At 43.8% G+C, this 26,169-nt stretch overlaps 1 protein-coding gene across 9 annotated transcripts in view; it reads left to right on the top strand.

Moving 5' to 3' along the window:
- Positions 1-26,169, top strand: part of CSNK1G3 (casein kinase 1 gamma 3) — a 443,408-nt gene that overhangs the window by 207,678 nt on the left and 209,561 nt on the right. For all 9 annotated transcript variants that reach the window (XM_086961092.1, XM_086961090.1, XM_086961093.1 and 6 more), the window contains exon 7: positions 21,719-21,804. In XM_086961092.1, coding sequence (XP_086817218.1) covers positions 21,719-21,804 — 86 coding nt within the window. The remainder of the gene's footprint in view (positions 1-21,718; positions 21,805-26,169) is intronic.

Below are 26,169 nucleotides of genomic sequence, written 5' to 3' on the forward strand. Positions count from 1 at the left end.
TAAACATACATCCATACATACATCCATACATCCATACATACATCCATCCATACATCCATACATCCATACATACATATCTATCTATCTATCTAAACATACATCCATACATACATCCATACATCCATACATACATACATACATATCTATCTATCTATCTAAACATACATCCATACATACATCCATACATCCATACATACATATCTATCTATCTATCTAAACATACATCCATACATACATCCATCCATCCATACATACATCCATCCATACATCCATACATACATACATACATACATATCTATCTATCTATCTAAACATACATCCATACATACATCCATACATCCATACATACATATCTATCTATCTATCTAAACATACATCCATACATCCATACATATCTATCTATCTATCTAAACATACATCCATACATCCATACATATCTATCTATCTATCTAAACATACATCCATACATCCATACATATCTATCTATCTATCTAAACATACATCCATACATCCATACATATCTATCTATCTATCTAAACATACATACATACATACATACATATCTATCTATCTATCTAAACATACATCCATACATCCATACATCCATATCTATCTATCCATCTAAACATACATCCATACATACATACATCCATATCTATCTATCCATCTAAACATACATCCATACATACATACATCCATATCTATCTATCCATCTAAACATACATCCATACATCCATACATCCATATCTATCTATCTAAACATACATCCATACATACATCCATACATCCATACATACATCCATCCATACATCCATACATCCATACATACATACATACATATCTATCTATCTATCTAAACATACATCCATACATACATATCTATCTATCCATCTAAACATACATCCATACATACATATCTATCTATCTATCTAAACATACATCCATACATACATATCTATCTATCTATCTAAACATACATCCATACATACATACATCCATACATACATATCTATCTATCTAAACATACATCCATACATACATACATCCATACATACATATCTATCTATCTATCTAAACATACATCCATACATACATACATCCATACATACATATCTATCTATCTATCTAAACATACATCCATACATACATACATCCATACATACATATCTATCTATCTATCTAAACATACATCCATACATACATACATCCATACATACATATCTATCTATCTATCTAAACATACATCCATACATACATACATCCATACATACATATCTATCTATCTATCTAAACATACATCCATACATACATCCATACATCCATACATACATCCATCCATACATCCATACATCCATACATACATATCTATCTATCTATCTAAACATACATCCATACATACATCCATACATCCATACATACATCCATCCATACATCCATACATCCATACATACATACATACATATCTATCTATCTATCTAAACATACATCCATACATACATCCATACATCCATACATACATACATACATATCTATCTATCTATCTAAACATACATCCATACATACATCCATACATCCATACATACATACATCCATCCATACATCCATACATCCATACATACATATCTATCTATCTATCTAAACATACATCCATACATACATCCATACATCCATACATCCATACATACATATCTATCTATCTATCTAAACATACATCCATACATCCATACATATCTATCTATCTATCTAAACATACATCCATACATCCATACATATCTATCTATCTATCTAAACATACATCCATACATCCATACATATCTATCTATCTATCTAAACATACATCCATACATCCATACATATCTATCTATCTATCTAAACATACATACATACATACATACATACATATCTATCTATCTATCTAAACATACATACATACATACATACATACATATATATATAACACATTTAGCAGTAGGTAGTTATAGTTGGGCCCCGTTTTCCATAGGAAAAGCGTTTTTTGACTTGCTTATAACTGGCACTATTGCCATTTAAAAAAAAAAATATCTTCATTGGTGTTTTCAGTTACTTAGTGATTTACACGTACAAGGGCAGTAATCAATCCGATAATAGCATTGTAAATGACATTAGGTACGCAGCTTAAATAAGTTCATTACAATACATTCCACGACCGCCTGTTATCATGCAATCACTCTCTGTTTTCTTTATCCATGTGTGCTCTAGGGAGTCACAAGTATCCCCCCATGGTACAGACGTATTTAAACAAACAATATTAAAACAGTTTGTCCGAAACTCTGGGAAAGTATTTAACAGTGTGCCATCCAGTGGTTCATTTGCCCTATATCATTATAGAGGGTAATCCCCTCACAGGGGGGAAATGCATGTGTCCATTTGAAGTATCTCTATGAGCCACTAAGAGGGGGTGAGGGGGGGACGGGGTCTGCCACCTGGTCGGCCTACCCATCGATCACACCCTTCATATTTCTGGAGGGCCAAAGCGGGTACTCTCCACACTCGTTTTTTTTTTCCATACTCCCTCCCAAATGTACGTCGTCCTTGGCATCCCATGCTGTCAGCACCTCTGTCCATAGACCCGCTAGGGGGCGGCGATGGACCCCTCGGGTGTCCTCCCCCTCTATTGCCCTTTTTTCGTTCTGGACCTCAGTTCCTTCTCAGGCTGTCACCATAGGACCCCTATTGGCACTGTCTGCCTTCCTGCTAGGACCAGGGCTAGGTCTAGGAATCTGGAGCCCACTTTTCTCGCCTTTGGTCTGGGGAACAGTCCCAGGAGGCAGACCTCAGCTGAGCAAGGAAGTGCTTGAGCCAGCTTCTTAATAATGTAGTCCAGCACTGACCCCCAGCAGTTTTGCACACTTCCATGTCATGTGAGCGAAACCTGCATCTCACACTCCTCATCTAGGGCAGCAGCGAGCCTCCCCTCCATACATGACGCTCAGTCTTTGAGGCGTCAAATAAACCATGTTGCGTGTTCGGTCCAAGGGTCTCTTAGCCATCTCCAACTGTGCTCTATAGAGCCACTTCACTAAGTGTCTGGCCGCCTCTAACGTTACCAACGACTGGAGAATTCCATGAGTTGACTGGTATTTTCAGCCGCTCTGCTATAGATCCCCAAATGTTCGCACCCCAGAGAGGGATAAATCGGTAATTGTCCGAAATCCTGGGATAAGAAATAGACTAAAAGGATCAGTACCCAGTGTTGGAAGCAGTCTCCCACTGTGATGATCCCAGGGGACGTCAACTCCGCCAGCGGTGACCCTGAGAATGGGGCAAGTGGGGCACCCTGCGGTAGCCCAACCAGGTGCAAGTCCGGGGCATAGAGAGGAGCCCCGGCTGTGCATCAGGGGCATCTCCTCCAGCATCACAGTGCCATCTAGCTCGCCGCGGGAAGGAGACGGTGGCAGTGTCTCCGACCCGCTTGCCGGTCAGCCTCGCTCCAGAGGGTATTTTAAAACAACGAGATAGCGACTGCATCGCTTTTATAAATTGTGTTTACATTGTGTATTTTAAATATTGTGTTTTGCTGAAACATTTAATTTCGCATTTCCTGCATCACACTGCACCAACACTTGCCTTTTGGCCACACTCTTGTGCCTCCATTGTCGCGTTACAGCGCTGGTAGCCGCCTCCCACCTCCCATTGTAGCAAGGGGGTGGTAGGCATTTTCGTCACTTCAGGTCCCACTAGGAGCGGTTAGCGCTCTAGTGGCTGCACACAGGGCTATTTAGCCCTCGCACCTTCCTGAGCGCGCAGCGATCGCGCGCAGCCCCGCCGAAGACCCGCCAAAGAGCTGCCCGTCTGCGCCCGTCCGCGACAGGACGGGGCACAGGGGCCATGGACTCTGCCTCAGCTCGCCCTGCTCTAACAGGTATGAGCAAACAATACATAACATATTCCGCCCAAACACTAGTGGATCTAAAGCCACCAATCGAATGCTGCACCAAAATACCATGGCAGAGAGTAGAGGGAGGTTTCTCTTGTCTACAGTGTCGGCGTCAATCTATCAATAGTACAACCCAATCAGAGGTAAACATTCCTTTAGATGGATTAAAGAGTTTCCTTCTAAATGTACGATCCCTACCCAAACACCAGCACCAGGTTTGGGATTTAGTTAACACTACTCAGCCGGATATATGTTTTCTCACCGAGACATGGATGAAACCCCATACAATCACAGCAATAGCAATGGGGATCCCATCTGGATATAAGTTTAAACATCTAGATAGAGAAGTGAAAACAGGCTGTGGTTTGGCCATAATACACAAGGACGAAATAAAGGTCACAATACTCGAGCAACATCACAGTCCACAACTAGAAATCATGATCTTTAAAATCGCCCTAACTAGCCACACTTCCTGGAAAGGCGCTCTGGTCTATCGCCCACCAGGATTAAACCTTGACTTTGCTCTCACTCTTCAAGAGCTTTTAGCTCCCCGTCTCAAATCTAAAGAAGACTTTATCCTCCTGGGAGATTTCAACATCCATGTAGATCAGCCAGCATTATCCGAATCCATTTCCCTGGTTACGGATCTTTCAAATTTAGGTCTAGAATTACAGAATAATGGACCTACACACAGGGGTGGCCATACGCTAGATTTTGTTTTTTCCAACTGTACCAAACTAACCTGCCTTCCAGCAAGAGAGATTCTATGGACAGACCATTTCCTGTTAGAATTTAAATTACTGACTCCAAAGAGACCCACTAATAAAGTACCATCTCCTCCTACCTGGCGCCGTCAATGGCATAAAATCTCAGCTAACACACTACAGGAAATCTGGACACAACCTGCCATATTGGCAGTGGACACAGCAGATATAGCGTTAGCTAAACTTAATGATTCAATTAAGCGAGCCATTGATATCTTGGCCCCTTTAAAACTGCATAAGCAGTATCCTCCCTCTAAGCAGGAAAGTTGGTACACGCATGAGCTAAGAGAAGAGAAGCGGAAATGCAGACGAGCAGAGAAAATATGGAGAAGAAGTAAAACTGAGGAGACCTGAGCAGTTTTCCTAGATGCTCAATCAATATACTATAAAAACATAAAGCAAGCTAGGAAACACCGCCTAATGCAACAACTTGCAGAAGCGGGTAATTGTCCTAAGGAGCTCTTTAAAATTCTGCAAAATTTTGTAAAACCCGCCGCATGTGAGAGCTCTGATGATTTCTCGCAGACTCTATGCGATGAAATCTCGCTATTCTTTGAGGATAAAATAAACATAATTTACGAAAGAATAGTGGCGGCTAACAACAATATGGGTGACATTAATAAGCCCCTATCCCCGATCCCGCTAAAGAACAATAAACATCCTCTGCTATCCTTCCCTCCAATTGATAATGCAGAGCTCCTTCCTCTCATCGTCCATATTAACTCTGGGTCCCCAAATGACCTCCTCCCTGCCAAGATGGTTGCCCCTCTGATTTCTCTTTTGGGACCCTCTATACAGAGCGTCATTAACATCTCTCTTGCGAAAGGACAGGTCCCGGCAGACTGGAAAAGAGCGGTGGTAAACCCAATAAGGAAAAAGCGGCATCTCCATGGACAGACCTCTCAAACCTGCGTCCTATTTCACTCTTGCCTTACATCGGCAAGATAGCAGAGAGGCACGTGAAGACCTATCTATCAGGACATCTAGAAGCAACGGAGGGCCTGGACTACTCACAATCTGGGTTCAGGCCCAACCACAGCACCGAATCAGCCCTTCAAACAGTGACCAATAACATCAAAATGGCACTGGATGAGGGCAGTTCTATGATTCTGGTGCTGTTGGATCTCTCCGCTGCTTTTGATACGGTGTCTCACACAGTGCTTCTCGATCGTTTAAGGGACGTAGGCTTGGAGGGAGTGGCTCTGTCATGGATGAAGAGTTTTCTATCTGGCCGCTCCCAAGAAGTTAAACTGGGCTCCGACAAATCCACCTACAGGGAGCTCAACAAGGGAGTGCCACAGGGCTCATGTTTAAGCCCGACACTATTCAATGTGTACGTGGCCCCCTTGGCCAACTTAGCAAGATCATTTGGGTTTACCCCAGTGTCGTATGCCGACGACACCAAACTCCTCTTTCCTTTTAAAAGTCTGACACCTGCAATAAAAAGATCATTTGCAGACGGAATGAGAGCAATATCAGAGTGGATGTCATCAAACTGTCTTCAGTGTAACGTAGGGAAAACGGAGGTCATGCTGTTTGGACAAGCGGCAACACACTGGTCACCTGAATGGTGGCCCTTAGAATTAGGACCTGTTCCCAGCCCTAAGAGCACGGTAAAAAACTTGGGAGTGTTATTAGATCAGACACTCACATTTAAAGACCACGTAAACCAAGTGGCTGGTACCTGCTTTCGGGCAATTGGGATGCTAAGAAGAGTGTTTCCCTATCTGCCAGATTGCCACAGGAAAACACTTGTGCAGGCACTAGTCATCAGCAGAGTGGATTACTGTAACGGTCTTCTTTTAGGAGCTAATGAAGGTCAACTTAATAAGTTACAAGTAATCCAAAATACGGCTGCAAGGACTGTCCTGAATGTTCCCCCTAGGACTCCTTCTCGCCCCCTGCTGACCAGACTCTACTGGTTACCAGTGAGGAAGCGAGTACAGTTTAAGACTCAATGCACCATTCACAAAAGTGTGATAGGCGAAGGCCCAAAATATCTGGCCAAAATCTTTCAGCCATATGCTCCTGGGCGTTCCCTGCGATCCAGTAATCTGCAGCTATTGCAGGTACCCAGAATAAAGAAGTCCAGACAAGGAGGCCGAGCGCTGGCCCATGCGGGACCAGTGCTCTGGAACTCTCTACCTCTTGAGTTGAGATCACTCACTAGCCATCTGGCCTTTCGGAAGACCTTAAAAACACACTTATTCACTAGTAATTAACTCTTCCTTTGCAATATGTACTACCCCCCCCTGAACACGGCTATCTGGAGTCATATTCTTACTGGCAAAAGCGCGGAGATACCCCTTCGGGGGTTTATTCAGGCGCTATATAAGAATATAAAATAAAATAAATCTATAGCAGAACCCCTGGATCTGGAATAACCACCTACTGATGCATGAGCTTGGCCAACAACAATCCTTGATTGTCTACCAGGCCTGTTGGACCCAGTAACTCGAGGTTCCTCCCGTCCAACCATTGAGCCAGCCATTGTAGCTGGGCAGCCAGATAGTACAATTCAAACTCTGCTGCGCCCAATTCCCCTCCTCTGGTGTCCTCCACAGAACTGCTCCGTCCTCCATCCAAAATAAGTTCCAGGAGCAGCTTATCCAAGCCAGCGAACCATGAGGGTGAGTTCACCACAGGCAAATTCACGAAGTAATATAAAAGTCTGGGCGCATGATCATTTTTGATAGCACTATGTGGGCCATCAGGGGCAACTTCAGTTAGCGCAAAAATTTAACTCCTGTCTTTAGGAATCTTATTACCGGGTTCAGATTGCCATCCTGCAGATCTTCCACAGTGTGGAATACATGTATTCCTAAGTATTTGAAGGAGCGTGGTACCAGGTCAGGTCTTTAGGCAGGACCTCATGGCACTGGTACTCATTACTGTGATTAGAGGAAAACGGTACTACCGTTTTCAGAGGTGGTGCGCACTGTGATACACAGACCAGAGAGGTCTTAATCCTTTATATTCTTGTTCAAAATAATTTAATCCAAATCCAAAGATAGTTTCAAACCATATTTGTTTATTCATTAATTTCTTTTCTCTATGATTTTTCTTTCTGAACTTTCTGTTAGTGATTTTCACATCATCACGAAACACAATTTATTTCGTGATGATGTGAAAATCCAGATTGGGCCAGGAGAGTATGGTTCCTGGAAAGTCTGGGCCTAAGCATCTGTCCTCTGATCTGGCTGCTACTACGGGAGGATCTTCTGTTGCAGCAATATGGCCGAGTCTAGCACCTGGGCGTGTGTAATCTGTACCTCCATCCATGGAGATTGAGATGCAGAATATGATCTGCCGTCCACAAAATCACTGCGGTGTGGTAAGTTTTTGGCTTGGTGTGGCACCCAGCACAGACAGACCTACTGCAGGCCAGACTATTGGATGTATTGCTGTTTGATTTGTCTTTGAGCCAGCAAGAACTTGCTCTAGGCACGGTAAGAGGTTATTTGTTGGCTCTTATATCCTTTTCACATTTGCCAGACCAGCTGTCCTTTTTTATTCACAACTTGTGATTCGTTTTCCGAAAGGTTTGCTACATATGTTCCTGCCGCCAAAGCCCTTTGTGATGCCACAGTGGGACTTAAGTTTGGTTTATACTTTCCTTATGTGTACCCCTCTCAGCAGTACACAGTTGTTTATTGTGCCTCCTTACCAGTGGCCAGCAAAACACACAAGATGATGGACGGAATGTTGCACAATGGCAAAACATTTACCCCCAGTCACATATCTGGGTTTAATCCATTGTTATTTTGCTCACCAAGCCACCCCAGTTCAGACATGGCCATATGCAAATCAATCTTGACCCTGTGCCTCATGGGAACAGTCCAGCCCGAACTGCCAAGCCATGTCTTCCCTGGACCTGAATCAGTATCCTAGGACCGGTTTCTGGCTATCAGCCGTCTTCAGCCAGGATAGCTTGACTCCAGTGGCTTAGTGAGCAAGGGACCCACGTCTGGGCATACCCTTCCCACATAGGGTGAACAGCAAAACACACAAGATGATGGATGGAATGTTGCACAATGGCAAAACATTCACCCCCAGTCACAGATCTGGGTGTCATCCATTGTTATTTTGCTCACCAAGCCACCCCAGTTCAGACATGACTTGTTTTTGCATTTGGGGTGGTGTGGTGAGCAAAAAAACGATGGATTTAGGCCCAGATCTCTGTACTGGGGTGAATGCATGACATTGTTCTGCATTCTGTCCATCAACTGTTGTTTTTGCATCACCAACTCAGCGCTGCAGCGCGCGCAAGGTAAATAGTTTTATTTAATTACTTACCTTGCCCTGTCTTTCGTATGTCGGACTCCACTACCGCCCACCCTGCCGCCCACAGCACTCCCTCGGCGAGCCGCCACTGCTCCTTACATTAAAAACTTTTTATCTGATTGCGATAACATTGGCATGCTGTATGAGTGAGCCCCCATGCCCTCTCCGTCCAGCCTCCTTATACCTCTTTCTTTCCAGGCAAACTGTTACAAACTCGACCAGCGCTCGTACCAAAAGTGGTGCTGATTTTTCACATTGGACGCCCCATCCCTCTTTTGACCAGCTAATGCACCGCCTTTTCTAGATAGGATCCAAAGAGAGTGCTGAGCTTTTATATCAGTCATACCAAGGAATATCGGGTGGACGATCAGCTCTTTGTTATGGTCTCTGGTGCAGAAAAGGGCACGGTGTTGCAGAAACAAACCATCTCCTGGAGGATAGTAAGATCTGCTATGTATTATCTAAGAAGCACCAATCAAGTGGTCTGAGAGACTAATACTCCAGAACTAAGGAGGCTAACTCTATGTTAGCACATGGTGTTACTGTCTTTGACATCTGTCAGGCTTCGACGAAGGTATCCATGTACACGTTCACCATGTACAAGTTCACAAAGCACTACTCCTTTGACAGCCAGGTCCAACAGAAAGGTTTTTGCTTCTCTAGTCCTGCAGGAAGTTTTGATTGGAGCCACTACACCGGGCCATCATTGTGGAAGTTACTAGGTTGACATCTGTTCACAAGGGAAGGATTCTGCAGTTGGAACTATGCATCAGAAGTTACTTACTTTTTATGACTCTTTCTGGTGGATTTTTTCCAGCTGCAGATTCCTCATCCCCCCCCCCCCCCCCTCCCCCTTCCCCCCAACTTACCTTCCTGGATTGTCCTTGTTTTCATCCAAACAGGTCCCACTTTAAGGAATATGCATTTTGTTTATTCCAATCTACTTTTAGGCTCTGTCTGTGCGCATGGACAAGCATATGAAAGAAGCAGACATCACATGGGTGATGTTTATATGCAGCTCTGGTCATAACTTCCGGAGTGGAACGTCTGTGCGAAGCTGCACGGTGCCACCTACCTTCACGCAGGATCATTGCTACTTGATTTTTCTGATCCTGTCTGGCACCTGTAGATATTCATAGTATGAGTAATCTACTGTTAGAGTGTCCATTAGAAAATGTGTTACCAAAGGTAAGTAACTTGTTCTTACACTCTTTATTGTTTCCTTATGTTGAGGTTGGTCTGTCATAATTCACGTGGATGAGTAATTGCATAATTTCTGTCCTGTCCACCCAGTCACCATTTAGGTTATCATCTTCCAGACAAGCCTCAGGTTAACCTTTGTCACTCTAAACAAATCATCAATATCCCCCAACCAGTTATGTATTTGTTATATATTTTCAGAAACTCCCCACTCATTCAGCAGGTTATCATTTGTCTAATTTACAAAAATGCTTTCTTATTGTAGATGGACCCCTAAAAGCAGAAGGACTCCTAACTTCTTGGAGCTTCAGTAATTTTAATACATATCCTATATATTAGGGTGGAATATAGCCCCTGTATTCCCAGACTATTTCTATCCATTTTGTTGAATATTATTAGTGTTAAATATACATGGTGGAACAAATGGAATTCAGGTAACTTAAATCTTGCATTGTTTGTAGTTTTTGCAGGTAATTTGCATGCCTTCCTCCACAGTGTATCTCCTATTTGAAAGTAGCCTTACACATTGTGGAAACAATCCATCCTCACTGCTATACTTAAAATAGAGACCGGCTCAGCACCATATCCTATTGCCTGGTTATTGTCATAAAAGCTGCTGGCCCATCATAGAACCCTCTTCTGGTATCTTTAGTGGCCCTGAACAACTTAACATACTGCTGGTACTGCATTGGAGGGATACCATATTTGGTCGGCGTCTCCCTACATAAAAAAGCAGTGGTTAACTTTCTAAAAGCCATCAACCTCCAATCTATTCTAAATTAAGGTATGTTCCATAATGGCGTATCTGTAGCACAGAATGCTGCACATAGTGTAGTCTGGCCGCTCTCTGGAATTTATACAGAACTCGCAAGAAAGGAAGATCACCTACACTTGTGGGAGCTAGAGAAAGAAGTTACCCTCCTCCTCCTAAAAAATTAAAATAAAATACTAATGGTCACATAGAACCACCAAAGGACCCAAGGACTCTACTCCACATTTTTTGTGATCATGAATAAATCAGGCCAGTGTAGGCCTATATTGGGCCTTTAAAATGGCAACATATTCCTGAAAAGACAATACTTCTGAATGGTAACTCTCCAAGAATTACTTATGATGCTTTCATATCTCTATACATGAGAATTAAAGGCAGTACTTGTGAATTTCAGTCGCGTGGCAGCACACTTCACTTGAAGGCACTTCCATGTGGGCTTCAGTTTGCACACCTGATTTATTACAAAGTGCTTGGGGCGGGTAGCTGTGTTCCTTCGAAGACTAAGTCACCAAGTATAACCGTACTGGGATGAGTGGTTTGTCGATGCTCCATCAAAGGAAGTGGCTCATTTCATCATAGCCACCTGCTTCAGTCTATTTAAAGAGTTAGGATTGACTCTGGGGAAATCTTGGACACAGAACTGGGTAGGCTTTTCTCTCCGACGAAAGAGTTACAAAACTTTAGGTCATAGCAAAGGCTTTTTTCTTTCTGTGGACTATACCAGGATATACTAATCCCTCTTGGGCTTCATGCAATCTTGCGTTGGCATAATTCCTTTTGGCAAGCTCCAAATGAGACCTCTTCAGCAAGAGGTAATCATAAATGGAAGCAGGCAACTGGTTTATGGAGTGACACCGTGAAAGTGATTAGATTGCTCATGCAAACCCAGCTTTGGTGGAGGTTCTTGTCCAACCTCAAAACCTCCTCTGTTCCAATCTCCAGTGAACAGGATAATCATGACAACAGATGCATCACTGTAAGGATGGGGTGCATACTTGAAGGAGTTGACCATATGACGCCTGGTGTCAGAAGTGGAGAAAACTCCACATAAGCATCCTGTAGTTATGGGCCTTTAGAGATGGTTTGCAGTCATGCCTTCCAAGGTTAACAAAACCAGGTGTGTTTATCCAGATGAACAACATGACCTTCTTGTACTATATTGCAAAGCACGTAGGACTGCGGTCCCTTTCTCTGTCAGAGGAGGCACAGATGCTGTGGGACAGGTCATCATCAAAGATGTGTACATTACAGTCGAACATCTGAGAAAATGCCAAATGGCCTGATGGATGAGGTCAGCAGCGGCCTTTCAGATTACCATGAATAGGCTCTCCACCAGGACCAAGCAAGATACATCTTTCGAAAATGGATCCTGTCAAACATATGGCCGTTTGGTACACAAGGAAACAAAAAAACACCTGTACTGTGCCTGCATGTTCCATCACCTAGTGACCTAAGGCAATGCATTTTGGAAGACGTGGTTGAGCATCTTTGCTTACTCCTTTTATCTATTTACCTCAACCTCAGAGTGCTGAGGAAGACTAGGGCAGATCACTGTTCCTTGATGTTGATTGCCCCAGCCTGGCCTTGCTAATTTTGATTTTGAAGAATCACTAGGCCTATTCTGGCAGACGTGAGCTTTTTCGGGTAAGCCAGACAGCCTTGCACTTTCAATGTTTTGACTGCTTCCACTGCCCCTGTTACAGCTATTCTATTTTTAGTTCTTGCCTGTGTGGCGGCATGTGCGCTAGCACATGTGCTCTGATTTGCGAAAGATATTGTCTTGAGTAAGGGGTCTGGAGTCCTCCCATTGCTTGCCATTCAAAGGCTTCATTGTCACTATTATTGCTGCCTACTAATTGGGCAGTGCGAGTTGTCTTCATTTCTGCTTCTTTCTGCAGGAGAACAGACTAAGTACTGATTGCTTCAAATAAACGACGGTCCTTCCGCTGCTTTTATACAGTTAATGTTTTTCTCCCGCCCATCCACCTCCGTTCATGTTACTTCTGATGTAGCAGGGGCTGACACTGGATGTTGTAATAATTATCATTACCCCGCAGTACCCAGGAGTATGGAGGTACTAATTGTTGTGAAAAACTGGAGGAAAATGTAAAGGAAAACAAGCATTTACAATGCAACGGTTTCGCCTTTGTAAAAGTTAGAGCTATTGTCATTGTAAATGACAATTTTTTTTATTTATGTGTTGGTTTTGAAAACAGATAAATAAATGGCATTGTCATTTACAATGCCAATAGCTTAATCTTTCGCAAATGTGAGACCTATTGCATTTGCACCCACACGCACACACACACACACACAGAGCCACCCACACAGAGCCACCCACACACAGCCACCCACACACACACAGAGCCACCCACACAGGAGTGAGGGCGGAGGGATGGAGGGAGAGAGCAGCGTGAATCTCTCCGAATCTAATGAAAGCCCTTCCTAAGCCTGATGTATTGCACCTGGCAGTCACTTGGTCTGCTCTAGCTATTGAATAATTGAAAGGGTCTGATCGGGGGGAGGGGGGACCTTCCCGAGGAAGTGTCTCTACACATGTACATTTCCAGGCGGACCTGCTCGGCTCCCCCTCTCTGGAGCAGCTTTAAGTGTTCCACTCTTGGTTGTGTGTCTTTCCTTCCCTTGTTTATTCGTTTCCTGTCCCTTGCGCTCTTTCTATGGCGGGCGTTTTTGCGGCGGTGGGAGGCGCGGTTTCTTCTGGTGACCAGAAAGAGCAGACACGAGGGGCACAGATTGAGCGAGGAAAGAGGAGGGGTGAGAGGAAAAGAGACGGCAGGAGGGGAGAGAGAGTGAGAGAACGAGAGAAACCGAAACTGTAAGAGGGAAGAAAAAAAGCTGAGAGGGAAAGATGTGGAGAAAGCACAAGAGAGAGGGAGAGAGAGAGAGAGAGAGAGAGGGAAAGGGGACGGAGTAAAGGGGTAGCGGCGGGTCATGGAATGAGCCGAGAGGGCAAGAGGTACATTTGGAAGAGGAAAGCAAAAGAAAGATAGGGCGAGTACAATGTATCAATGGAGGATGTGAGAGGATGGGAGGGAGAAAGGAAAGGAAGGGGCATCCGAAATGGAGAGGAGTGTGTGAGGACAACGGTGAGCGGGCAGGAGGGACGGCGAATGGAGGAGGTTGAGCTGTGTAGGGTGCGAGGAGAAGAAAGAGAGGGAAAGGCAGAGCGGGGAACCAACAAGGAAATATAGGGGAAACGCGAGAGGGGACGGCTGGGGCAGAGGGGTGAGTGAGGGCCGAAGAGAGGGAAGGTAGGGGGACATTTAAAAAAGTGTGAACGGGACTGATGAATTGGGAGGAGCTGGGGAGGGAGTCTTATGGGTGAAAAAGACGCGAGGGACAGATAGGAAAGAGGACGAGAGAAGAGAGCCAACGGCGGGCAGAGGATGGGGATGGAGTGAAGACAGGCAGGAAAGGATCACCAGGGAAAGAAGAGAGGACCTCGTGACCCGTGATCATTTCCTTATTTCCCCGCACCAGAATTACCATGACCTGCCTGGGATCCTGGTTATTAGGGGACAGGAAAGTAACAGCAATTCGGAGTTTTGGAGAAACAACATACGGAAATCGGATTTACTGTGCCGATTTTACGCTTTTGCCCAGGTGCTGCATTGAGACTCTGTGCGCGAGCAGGAGGTGAAACACCGTGGAACTCCAGTGTTGCCTCACACTTCTAACATTTGTATATATTTTCCATATGATGAGCGAGGCAACAAATATCTCATTAAAAGTGTCTCGAATCGCTGCACCCATCATATTTAGGATTATTTTCTTGCAGGACAATTTGTGCAAATAGTAATAGAATAAAATAGCCGCTATTTGTCCACAGTAATACAAAATGCTCTATACTGGAAAACAGAAAAATATGATACGATATGGTATAGCCGAAGAGTTTTATTTGTTATTTAGGTTCGGAAAATACACTTAAATCGGTTGACTAATACATCAATTTATCGGCAATTTTTTTGTGTCAGACTAATGGTTTCAGTCCCTGTTTGTCTTTTGGCTTTGATGGTGGCTATTTTTCTCACCCAGCCCGATTTGTGACGCAGGGGTGAAATAAGCTTCTGGATTTTTTTTTGTATAGAAGGCCGCAAAAAGAAAAACGTTTAAATACTTTATTCTGCTACTAAAAATGGGGAAAATTATAGGAAGCTGCTCTGGAGATTTCGACGTTAGGTCCCAATATGAGCAGCAAGAAAGTGCCAAACAGCAGGGCACTGCACAAGATTTAAATAGCCACACTAATGCAAGTCCCGGGCACTGCCCAGAAAGGTCAGGTCAGAACTGTACTCTGCTTGTCCCGGCTACAGACTTCCTCTCTGCTTGACAAATGAATAAGAAACGTGGGATTACGCGTGGACGAGATTAATTCAATCCATGGCCGGACAATAAAAGAGTACAATCCAAACATACCAGATGGAGTCTGGCAAAGTTTTACAATCTAAGGATTTAGGTTCCGGTTGTTGAAAGAGAAATGACGGTCATATGTGGAATCAAGTTCCGTAAGAGTAAACTAGGAACAAGTTAAAAAAAAGAATGATTATTTTCATTCAAAAAAAGTGTTTCCCTCAGTCTTTAATTTAATTAAAACGATCACTTGATTATCGGATAAGAAACGAAAGGCTTTCCTAAACGGGGGCCACAACAGGACCCGCTGAAGGAACCTAGTTTATAGATGACATATATAGTGACCTCAGCCTCAGCAGCCGGCAGGCCAGTGTTCACTCGCTGACCTAAGAGGGCTGCTGGCACCAGCTTGTGCGGGGGTGGGGAGGCGGCAGGCATGCGGCAGTACTTTAGGTAAGCAGATACACAGGGACATACAGCAAGATCGGTAGAGCGAAGATCGATTACATCAACTACTAGGACCACCTCTACCGGGTATAAAAGAAACAGGCCTAAGGCGGGGTCGGTTTAAGACCCCTGCGCTACTAAATTTAGTTTAAGAACATTCTACGAAACCCACACTCTGCCAGTACATGCTTTCCCATAATATCACCGGGCGACGGAGGTTGGATGACCCTCCCACTCACTCCGTCCCGAATAGCGCGTGCTACCCCCTCCTCCTATCGGCTAACGAAGACTCACCGGTTCCACGGCCGCCATCTTACATCGATCTGCTCGCGCACACTACGGACCGGGACACCAAAGCATTCAAACCCGGTTGGTTTGAAGCTACCCACGTGACATACAAGGCCGTTGCAGTCGATGACTGAGGCGCGTGCGCGCATGCAGACTACTGGGTAGTGTAGTGCCCAGCGCTTTCTACTTCGCCTCCTGTTGCGTTCCACTTCCACGCGCTTCTCAGAAAATCGTGGCCTGGCGTGTGATCCAGGCGTCATGACGTTATTGCCCGAGTGGTGAAGACGTCTTTGAGACTGGTGTGGGTGATGAATTAAAGCGGCGACAATATTTTTTGACCAAGAGTGGACGTGAGATAGTTTGCCAAGATAGATTTAAAGTGGCTGAGGTTCCGAACCTGGTGTGATCTACAGCAAAGTAAAGCACGCCGTTGAAAGAATAAAACACACGACCCAGAGCAATTCATACCGGGCTCGGTGGAAATCAACACCAACCAAAATCTGAAATAGCCATAGCTCTGATACATATTATACCATATGCTGAAAAACACCAAGGAGCGGACTGGTTACTAATTAAAAGGTGTACATAGGCTATCTTGTGTGTGAGTACTGTTTTAAGATGGCCGCTGCGCACACGGATCTTGAAATCGGAGGAAGAGTGCCATCGTTTATTTTTTAGGTCTCGCCCTATTAATCCCCTCAAGCGATAATAGGACGAGAGTTTTGAGGGCCTGTACCTGGAGTACCAGAGGAAGCTACGGGATACCACAATTTGTGAGGACACGGGGGGGGCGGGAGAGGACGAGGGGGGCAGGCGGGAGAGGACGAGGGGGGCGGGAAAGGACACGGACGTCGGGAGAGAGGCGGGAAACGTGGGGACGGCGGGAGGAGGGACACAAGGCAGGACAGCAGCAAGCACGGCCCGGCCGGACACAAGGCAGGACAGCAGCAAGCACGGCCCGGCCGGACCAGATTCGGGGGCGTTCCCGGCGTCGCGTGACGTCGGCAAAAGCCAAAGAATGTCGGGAACGCCCCCGTGTCTGGTCCGGCATTGACGGACGCCTCTCTGTTCCAATGGCTAGCCTCCATTTATGGAGCTAGCCAATGGGACAGGGGGGCGTATTCCAGAGTCCTTACTGTAATCAACAGATTTCTCTGGAGGCGGAGCCTAACGGCTCCGTCCCCCAGCGAAACCTAAAAAGGGCTATGCCGATGCCAGGGCTGTTTCCTCTCAGATCAATCCATGAAAACGTTAGCTTAGAAGCGCACATTTCATGAGCCCTTTCTTGCCACCCCATGAATAGGTTGGTATAGAAGTGAGTGTACGTAACCTTGTTATATGCTGTCTTTGTTTACAAATAATGCTGCAGAGTCTGAAGGTGGCGTTTACTGATATAAACAGAGCGTCTAACCTCTCTCTGGTGGGAGAGTTTAAAGTGTGAGCTGTCTCCTCTCAGGCTCCTGGATCTGCTACACTTATCCATTTTCTTCTCTTTATTAGCCTCACTCGTCTCACAAAGGAGTTCACCCATATAGCAGGGCACATTCTTAAAACTGTATTTTTTCTCATGGACAGTTTATTGAAACTGGCTCGCAAATGCTTGTGGCTTGTTCAGACTATCTCGGGGTAACTTGCACTCTGAATTATTTAGCCATCTTCTCTCCTGTCAACATGAATAGAGCTTCTATCTACAGAGCTTAGAACACAGCTTCATTGCATGAACACATTTCTACTTTAGCTGCTGCCTGCCTGATAATACGCCGGTGAAAGAAATTATATCTGCAGCAATATGCTATATTTCTTAATCTCGGGGACCTTTGGCACTTTAGCTCCTTTGAAAAATAAATCTAAACATGGTCATACATCCACCTCTATTGACTGGTACAGTGAGGAACTCAGGCACTTAAAAAAACTTGCAAGAAAGGCCCAACAGCTTTGATGTACCTCATACTCTTGATCTGCAAGATTACTGCTAACACTCCTTTTCACACTTCCTTCCCTATACGCCCATCTCCGGTCAGATAAAAGCACTCACTGGCTGTTAATTGCCAAGAGATCGATTCTTAAAACAATCTGCCTTTGTCATAGAGTTTACCACAAGGTTAAACCTTGCTTCCTGCAGGAGAAATTGTCGTTCTTTCTCGCCAATAGTTTACTATATTTATCCTCCGCGTTCCTTACTAATTTTCCTACTATTAGGGATACCACACAGCAGGGCTTTTCCTTAATCAGCGGCTAAATATGGGAACACATTGCCTGTTGATATTTGCTTCGAAAATATGTATCTGCTTTGAGGAAATCTCTCAAACATGGGTCTTCCAGTCACCACTTGCATATTTCCCCTTTACCCTGCTTAATCCTAGTGCTAGGGCACCTTGCAAGATATCAGTGCACTTTAGAAATATCCTTCGGTCAAGCAATTCACTTTCAAGTAAACTTCATCATCCCCAAATATATTGGGGTGTTCATGCCAGCTTGCAAAGCAAGGATAGAGAGATTATTCAATACATTTGATGCCTTCATCGTCTGGTTTGTGTATTTCTTTCCTTGAATGACATCCAATGTCTGTATGAAAACTGTATATTTAATCTAAACAAGCCTTGCCATTTCTAATGCACTGGCTGATGCATTTACACACTAACAAAAAAAATAATCTGAAGAATTTAATGTTAGCGATTCCACTATAATTTTTTTCTGATGTACTAAGGTGAGGATTAAACATCACAAATATTAATATGTTCTGACGTGGTATGTTTTCAAAAGAAACACCAGCCTCATCATAAATGTCCCGAAGGCAAGAACAACAAAATTACTTTATAAATCTTTCTCTTTTGCTTCCACAGCCTGAATTGGCCTCCCCTGAAGATCCTTATTTTGTCTCCAAACTCTTCTTATTCTGAAAGCTATTTTAGAGCCACTTGACATCATACCTGTTGTGCCATTTACTGTATAACAGTGTATGTTCTTCTGCCTGACTAAGACAACCTTAATCGGGTTGTATCAAATACTTGCTGATGAGTTATCAGCATCTGATAATATTGTATGTACATTTCTTATGAGTGATACATGTGATAAGTGTGTCATAGTCTGACCGAATTTCTCTGGCAACAGGAAAAGTAATGTTTTTAGTTTGAGTTTTCTCTCAGCCTTGTAAATTTGTTATTGCTAGAGCAAAAAACAATTTTGCTTGGACCTTTGTGTTCCAAAGTGGACTACTGTGTTTGTCCAGTATGTTTAATAATTGGCGGCTGACCTTATATTCCACTGTGGTTTAATAATCAGCAGTCATGATTCTGCGGTTCTCAATATATTATTGTACTGCGTTTTGTTCTGAGTGTGTGACTATCCAGTTGATGTCTGCATTTGCTGCTTCTCTCAGGAGTGTCCCAATAACTTCTCCAGTCTTCACCTTATGGAGCTGTGGCTTTTATATTTTTGTCTTTGAATAGCATCAGATTGCCTTATGAATTCTGCATATTTCATCTAAAGATATCTTGAGAATGCCTCTGCAATGGCGTTTGTGTAGTGAATGTACACCGTGACATTGATAGACAGAGCTATGCCATTCACAGTTATTTGGTAGTCCTATTGTGAATATGTTACTACCTATTCTACCACTTATTTACCCACCCTTACTTTCTCTTTTTTATTTACTACTTTTACATCATCATCTTATGAATAATATAGAATATGTGACACCATCACCTTATTAAACTAGTCACTTAGACTTTTTTTTTTAACCATTTTATTTGGTTTTGAATACATACAATAATTGAAGATAGTTGTAACCAGGACAATTACAACAAAATAAATATGATACAATGAATTGGGAGAACAAAAGTCTATTCATTGAGGAAGGAGAACAAAGAAAAGGGGAGTAAAGTTAGGAAATATTGGTGTAGAAGGGGCAATAGTTACTTGGCCATTGATTCATTGCCTTCAGATAAGCCCTGTATTCAGTGTAGTTTTCCACTCCTCACCAAGTAAGGGATGCTTCAAGCCATTCACCAATCTGGCCTCTAATGTACATCCTAAAAGGGTTCTGTGTTTTGTTTTTTCAAAACAGACCATCTTGTCTATTGTCATTTCAGTCTGTTTTTCCATTTCATAGATGTGCCAGACTTTAGTCCACCACATACCGAATGGTGATGGGATGGTTTGATTCCAACATTTAGCTCAAGTTAGTCTGCATGCCAACAGGGAGTGTTTGATCAGTTTGTCAATATAAACATACAATGGGTATTTTCTGTTCTCTTCCGGGAAGCCTAACAGTAGCACAGCATGGTCTATTGGCAGATGTACACCCCTAAGTCTATCTGTTGTCAGGTACCACAGACCAGGACCTTGCATGCATTCATTGTTTTGAGAATATCCAGATTTTGGCCCCTCTCAAACAAATGTCACTTTTTTGGGGGTAACCGTCTGCTGTAAAGCTAGTGTATTGGGCAGCTGGCACCTTGGGGCATGCACCCATGGATGCTGATGGGAGCTGATCTTCAGTGTGGCAGGTGGGAGAGGAAAGGCAAGACTCCTGGAACTCTCATGTGGTCTTCTTTCTCGTGTAGGATCTGCATATTTTACCTCCCACCCCCTCAGTAGAGACTCCTGGGCGCTTGCCGTAGATCCTTCACATTTTCAATTCATCTCCCCCCAAGAAGCCATCAGCCCTCACCTCTAAGGGATCCAAGCAAAGCAGACCTCCTTCTGCTGCCCCAGCTCCACCTTACTGTGCGTTCGGGTCGGGTGTAACCATTCCAGGCACCACATCCATTACAGTCGTCAACAGAGGGTCTTCTTGTTAGGGCCAATACAACCTAGCTAGTATTAGGGTATCACGCATCCCTAGAAGGGATATGATGTAGGCCACGCCAAAACTCAGCACAAGTGGCAACAGCCACCATCTTGAATTTGCGCCACGCTGACATGCTCCAGCTACTGAAACCGCTTGCCTCCACATTTCTCTATGGCATCTCGAAGGTGGGGGTGTTGTCAACCTTGCTCAGGTTGTTCCATTCGATTTCTGGGATCCCTGGAGTCCCCTCCCGGCAGCCTTCAGTGGAGCTCAGCAAGGTCACATCTTGCTGAACCCTTGCCCCAGCCATAACCCCTCTAAACCAACCCCCCCATCCCCCATACCGACGAGACATTTTAAGGTATAGGCAAAGTGGGCACAGCCCAGGGCGCCTACCTTCCCAGTGATTACGGTAAAGTGAACTTTCCCTCTATCTATTGTTAATTTCGCTATTACAGACTTTAATATAGAATTCTATATGGTTATATTGTTTGGCATTATGGAACTCGAATTAGCATAAAACGTGTAGTACAACTAAATGTTGTTTCTAACAGGGGCCTCTAAAATATTTCTTGCACTGGGCCTCCAACCGATTAAGAGGATACTGTTGTCACCAGGCACTAATTCACAAATCTGGAAAATTATTCCTATGGAAATCAGTATGTGTGACATACCTTGTAATAATGGCCCTTCTACTGAATTTTCCATAGTTTTGTTAAATTGGTGTTCCAGTTTTTAAAAGAAATCTATTTTTGTTTTGGGGGTGGCGTTGTGGGGGTTTTCAAATGCTTTGTTCCTTTTAACACTTTCAGTTTTTTAAATGATATTCAAACTGAAATGCTCAGATTTAAAATAAAAAAAACTGTAAATGTTTTGCATTTCAGAACAAAGTAGACGAGATGATTTAGAAGCTTTGGGTCATATGTTTATGTATTTTCTACGAGGGAGCCTACCCTGGCAAGGTTTAAAGGTAGAGTATTTTTTATTCATTACTTTGGCAAAGTTTGCTATACTGGCAAAATGTGTACCGCATTGTGGCGGAAGAGTAAAGTAACTCAAAGGATTATCCTATACTAAAGTGTACAGTCTAATTTCAAGCAGATTGTTTTCCTTTTAAACCCTTCGTATTTTTTTACTTTATTTAATAGTATATTATTTATTATGTTAAATATTTCATACCTTGTAATACTGTGTAAAATATATGCATATTCATTTGGGGCAGCCGAAGGCCCCCAATTGTTACATGTTCTTTTTGGTATCCCATGGCCTCAAGGATAAGTTTCCCAAACATGGCACATCACATTTGTACAATTCCTTATCTTTTCTAGGATCTGATATTTCTCAAAGACAGTTGATGTAAATCATAATTTACACTGGTCATTGATATGGCAAATTAAACTATGTTCTGGAGAAGGTCAAGGTGTAACAGCCCTTTTTATTTACCAGGTTAATACAGCAAATCTGCACTTTTAGGTGCTCATTTTGAGTTATTTTATTACAGGGTGCAGTAATGCAATGATTGCTTTTTACATCCGGGTCTAAAAGATTTAATAATAGCTTATTTCTCTGTTCCGCTTTACCGGATTCGGAACCTGCATGCTGTTTTTACCAATCCCAGAATTACTGGGTGCTGTATAATCGAATGGAAGTGTACCACACAAAGTACAGTGAGCCTGCAAAATATTATTAGTCCCAGGATATTCAGAAATCTCACGAGACTTATGCAGGAAGTTGTCCCAGGAGATCACTGATTGGTCCTTTGAAGGCTTTGCAGCCATCTCCTGCCTCACAGTGGATAAACAACTGGCAGCTATTTTCTCTTGGCTTTCAAATTATCTTTTTGAAACCACCGCCACCTCTCTACCAGAAGATAGTATGGACCCACATTTTTGTTGAGTCTCATCACCATGGCTTCAGAAAGATTAAGTGAGCACACCTTTTCAGAGAGGGAACTTCTGGTTGTGGCTGAGAAGGTTGTACAGTAGAACCAATGCTCATGGTGAAAACAGCACCAGAAGTGAAGCCCAGACTGTGGAATAATGCAAAGTTAATGGGGTCTCAGCCAAGCCAAGGTCGGTGAATGGATTTAAGAAACTGGTTAATGAATGACTTCTAAAGAAGAGGAGGAGAAAGAAGTTTCAGAAAACTAAAACGATTACCTAGCCACGTTTGAGGATCACCACAAGTCCTGAAATTAGAGCCCTGGAAAGAGGCAGTACGATCCGTTATAAACCTCTGCAGCAATGCGGGAATAGCTGGAGACACAGACGTTGGAAGAGTGGATGAACTAGGTAGGTCACAATAACTATCACTGTATATTAAATGTTTCATTAATGTATTCCTTAAAATATCACCTTTGACAAGATGCATCTTATAATACAATAAGAATCATGATGTGTCTTCACAATATAGCGTTTTTTCCTAATGTATTGTCTCAAAATGTAAATGTACATAGAGACCAATATACTTACCTTACATAACGCATTATCTTGTAGAGACAAGATCTAGCTGCAGATTCCGTACCTTTTGAATTTCTCAGGCCTCAGATTGGATCTGTAAGATTTTTGCGTGAACAGTCCCCCTTAGTAGGTGATGTCCATCGGCTCCGCACTGCATTATTGGGGCGAGAAGTGACATCCATATTACGTATGTAGGGGCCACCTCTGCAAACTGACAACTGTTACTTTTCACTACTTTATACTCCAGGAGCGCAGTGCCATGAAGAGCACTGACACTGGTATGTCCAAACTAGGGCCCTGAAAGGGATCAGCCCTAACCCTAAAAAGGTATCCGTAGAGCAGGGAGGATGGGTGTGTCGGTAAGGATGCTGTGGCTTTATCGTTTGTCTACCAGATAACGCGTTACCGAAGGTAAGTAACTTGTTCATCTGTTTATCTGAATAGATACCCAAGCAGTACCATCACCGGTGGTGGGCTGCAGATAAATTCTGAACTAAAAGGTCCTTCAGGACCGAAAGGGTTAAGTGTCCATCCCTGCGGACCTGACTGTCCAAGTTAGTGTTTTGTAAACGTGGGCAGGGACGCACACGTTGCTGCCTGGCAGATTTTCAAAACTGGGACCCTGCGTGCTAAACCAGTGGTAGCAGGATTAGCCCTCATGGAAAGAGCCCTTAAGTATTCAAGGGGCTGCTTCTTGACTAGTGCGTAGCAGATTTTACCCAGCGCAAAATGGTCTTTCTGTACCACCCGACCCTTCTTCGCTCCAACATGCCCAACAAAGAGTTGGTCGTCCATCCGGAATTTTCTTATGCAGCAAAGGTGGAACGACAGCAGTTTTTTTAGGTCCCGACTATGGAGTCACTCCTCTTCTTTTGAGGGGTGTGTAGGAGCATAGAAAGTGGGCAAGGTGATGGATTAGCCCACAGGGAATGGTGTTACCACTTTCTGCAGGAAAGAGGGCCAAGTGTGAAGCACCAATTTGTCTGGAATAACAGATATGAATAGAGGCTTGGATGATCATGCCTGCACCTCACTCACCCCCAGGGCAGATGGTATGGCCTCTAAAAAGCCTGTCTTGATGGTGAGCAGCCGGAGGGGACAATTATGAAGAGGCTTGAAAGGAACACACATTAAGAAAGAGAGAACCAAATTAAGGTCCCACTGAGAAGTAATGGAGGGAGAGGGGGGAAACATATTTACAAGACCTGAAAGAAACGTATTTACAATAGGGGACTTATACAAAGAGGGTTGGTCTGGCAGTTTCAAAAAGGTAGACAGAACAGAAAGTTAACCCTTTGAGTGCCCAGAGCAGAGCCCTGCTGGACAAGGGTTATAATAAAAAGCAGGACATCAGAAAGAGGGTAATAGACTTTTCTATACAATATAATGCAAATGTGTTCCACCAGCAGGCAAATACTTTCCTGGTGGAGGGGCACCTGGCTGTCAGAATAACATTGCAGACTTTAGGAGGAAGGTCGAAAGCTGTCAACTGTCGCTACTCAATCTCTGTGCAAGAAAGTGTAGAGTAGACCAGTGCGGGTGGAGGACCATGCACTGCTGCTGTGACGGAAGATACTACCGAAGCAGCAGCCTGCTCGGAGGACCGATGCTCATGCTGAGAACTCTGTGCAGAAGTGGTATGAACAGAAGGGCATAAAAGAGGCCTGAGCTCCATTAGAGATGAAGAGTCTGCGAGCGAGAGCCACCTTGGAGACTCCAGCTCACAAAACTGCTGACATTGCGTGTTCTCGGCGAACAGATCTAACCAAGGCGCTCCCCACTGCTGAAAGAGACTTTGCGCTACCTCCAGATGGATACAGCATTTGTGACCTGCTAGGCATCGATGGCTGAGCTTGTTCTCTGTAGCGTTCAGAAAACCTGCCATGTGTTAAAGCACCAAGGATATACCTTGCTGTTTGTCATTTCCAGAGACACTGAGCCTCTTGGCAATGGTATTTTCTGTGAATACTTGTGCAAGCCTTGCCCTGATCAAGGGTAGGAAGGCTTTCAATGCCAGTTGGATCGCTTGGAGCTCCAACATGTATATGTGGAGTCCAGAATCTGTTGGGAGTCCAGAGTCCTCTAATTTCCACCTCTTCCAAATGGCTGCTCATCCCACAAGTGATGCACCCGTCACTACTGTGAGATCTGGTTGGGTAAGTGAGAGGGTTCTTTCTCTGACCCAATCATGGTTCGTTAACCTCCACTGCAGGTCTTTTGCTGTCCCCTCTGAGAGTAGGACCATGTCAGAGTGATTCCCCTGGTGCTGTGCCCACTACAACTTCAGGTTCCGCTTCAGAGCCCGCATATGCCATCTGGCATGTTTCCCAAGTATGATGCAGGAGGCCATGAGGCCCAGCAGCTTCAGAGTGCTTCTCACCGAAAACCAGGATAGAGGCTGAAACATCGTTATCATAGCCTGAATATTCTGGACTTAACGCTCAGGAGGATAAACCCGAAACTGCATTGTATCCCGAACAGTTCAAATGATAGGGAGTATCTGAGAGCAATTCAGGCTTTGCTTCGGCACATTGATAGTGAACCCCAGCGAATGTCGAATGTTTGCCATAGTCAGGAGGTGGGCAGGGAGGATGGAAACTGTTAGTCAACCTTTAAGTATATTTTCTAATATGATCTATATATTCAATACAAAGAAATAAAGTCGCTGCACACTTCTTTGGTCTTCACGCAGTTATTTATTCAAACGTGCCTCACTCCCGCTGCGACAGGACAATTTGTTTTGCTCATATATATATATATATATATAATTTTTATTTTTTTTAATTTTTTATTTTGAGGTACCTAGTTATTATGTAGTCTGATGTTTAAACATGTAAACGTATACACACGTTTATAAAAAGTCCATAAAGACCAAA

This window comes from Lissotriton vulgaris, chromosome 3_1 (assembly GCF_964263255.1).
Source record: "Lissotriton vulgaris chromosome 3_1, aLisVul1.2, whole genome shotgun sequence".
Taxonomy (NCBI): Eukaryota; Metazoa; Chordata; class Amphibia; order Caudata; family Salamandridae; genus Lissotriton; species Lissotriton vulgaris.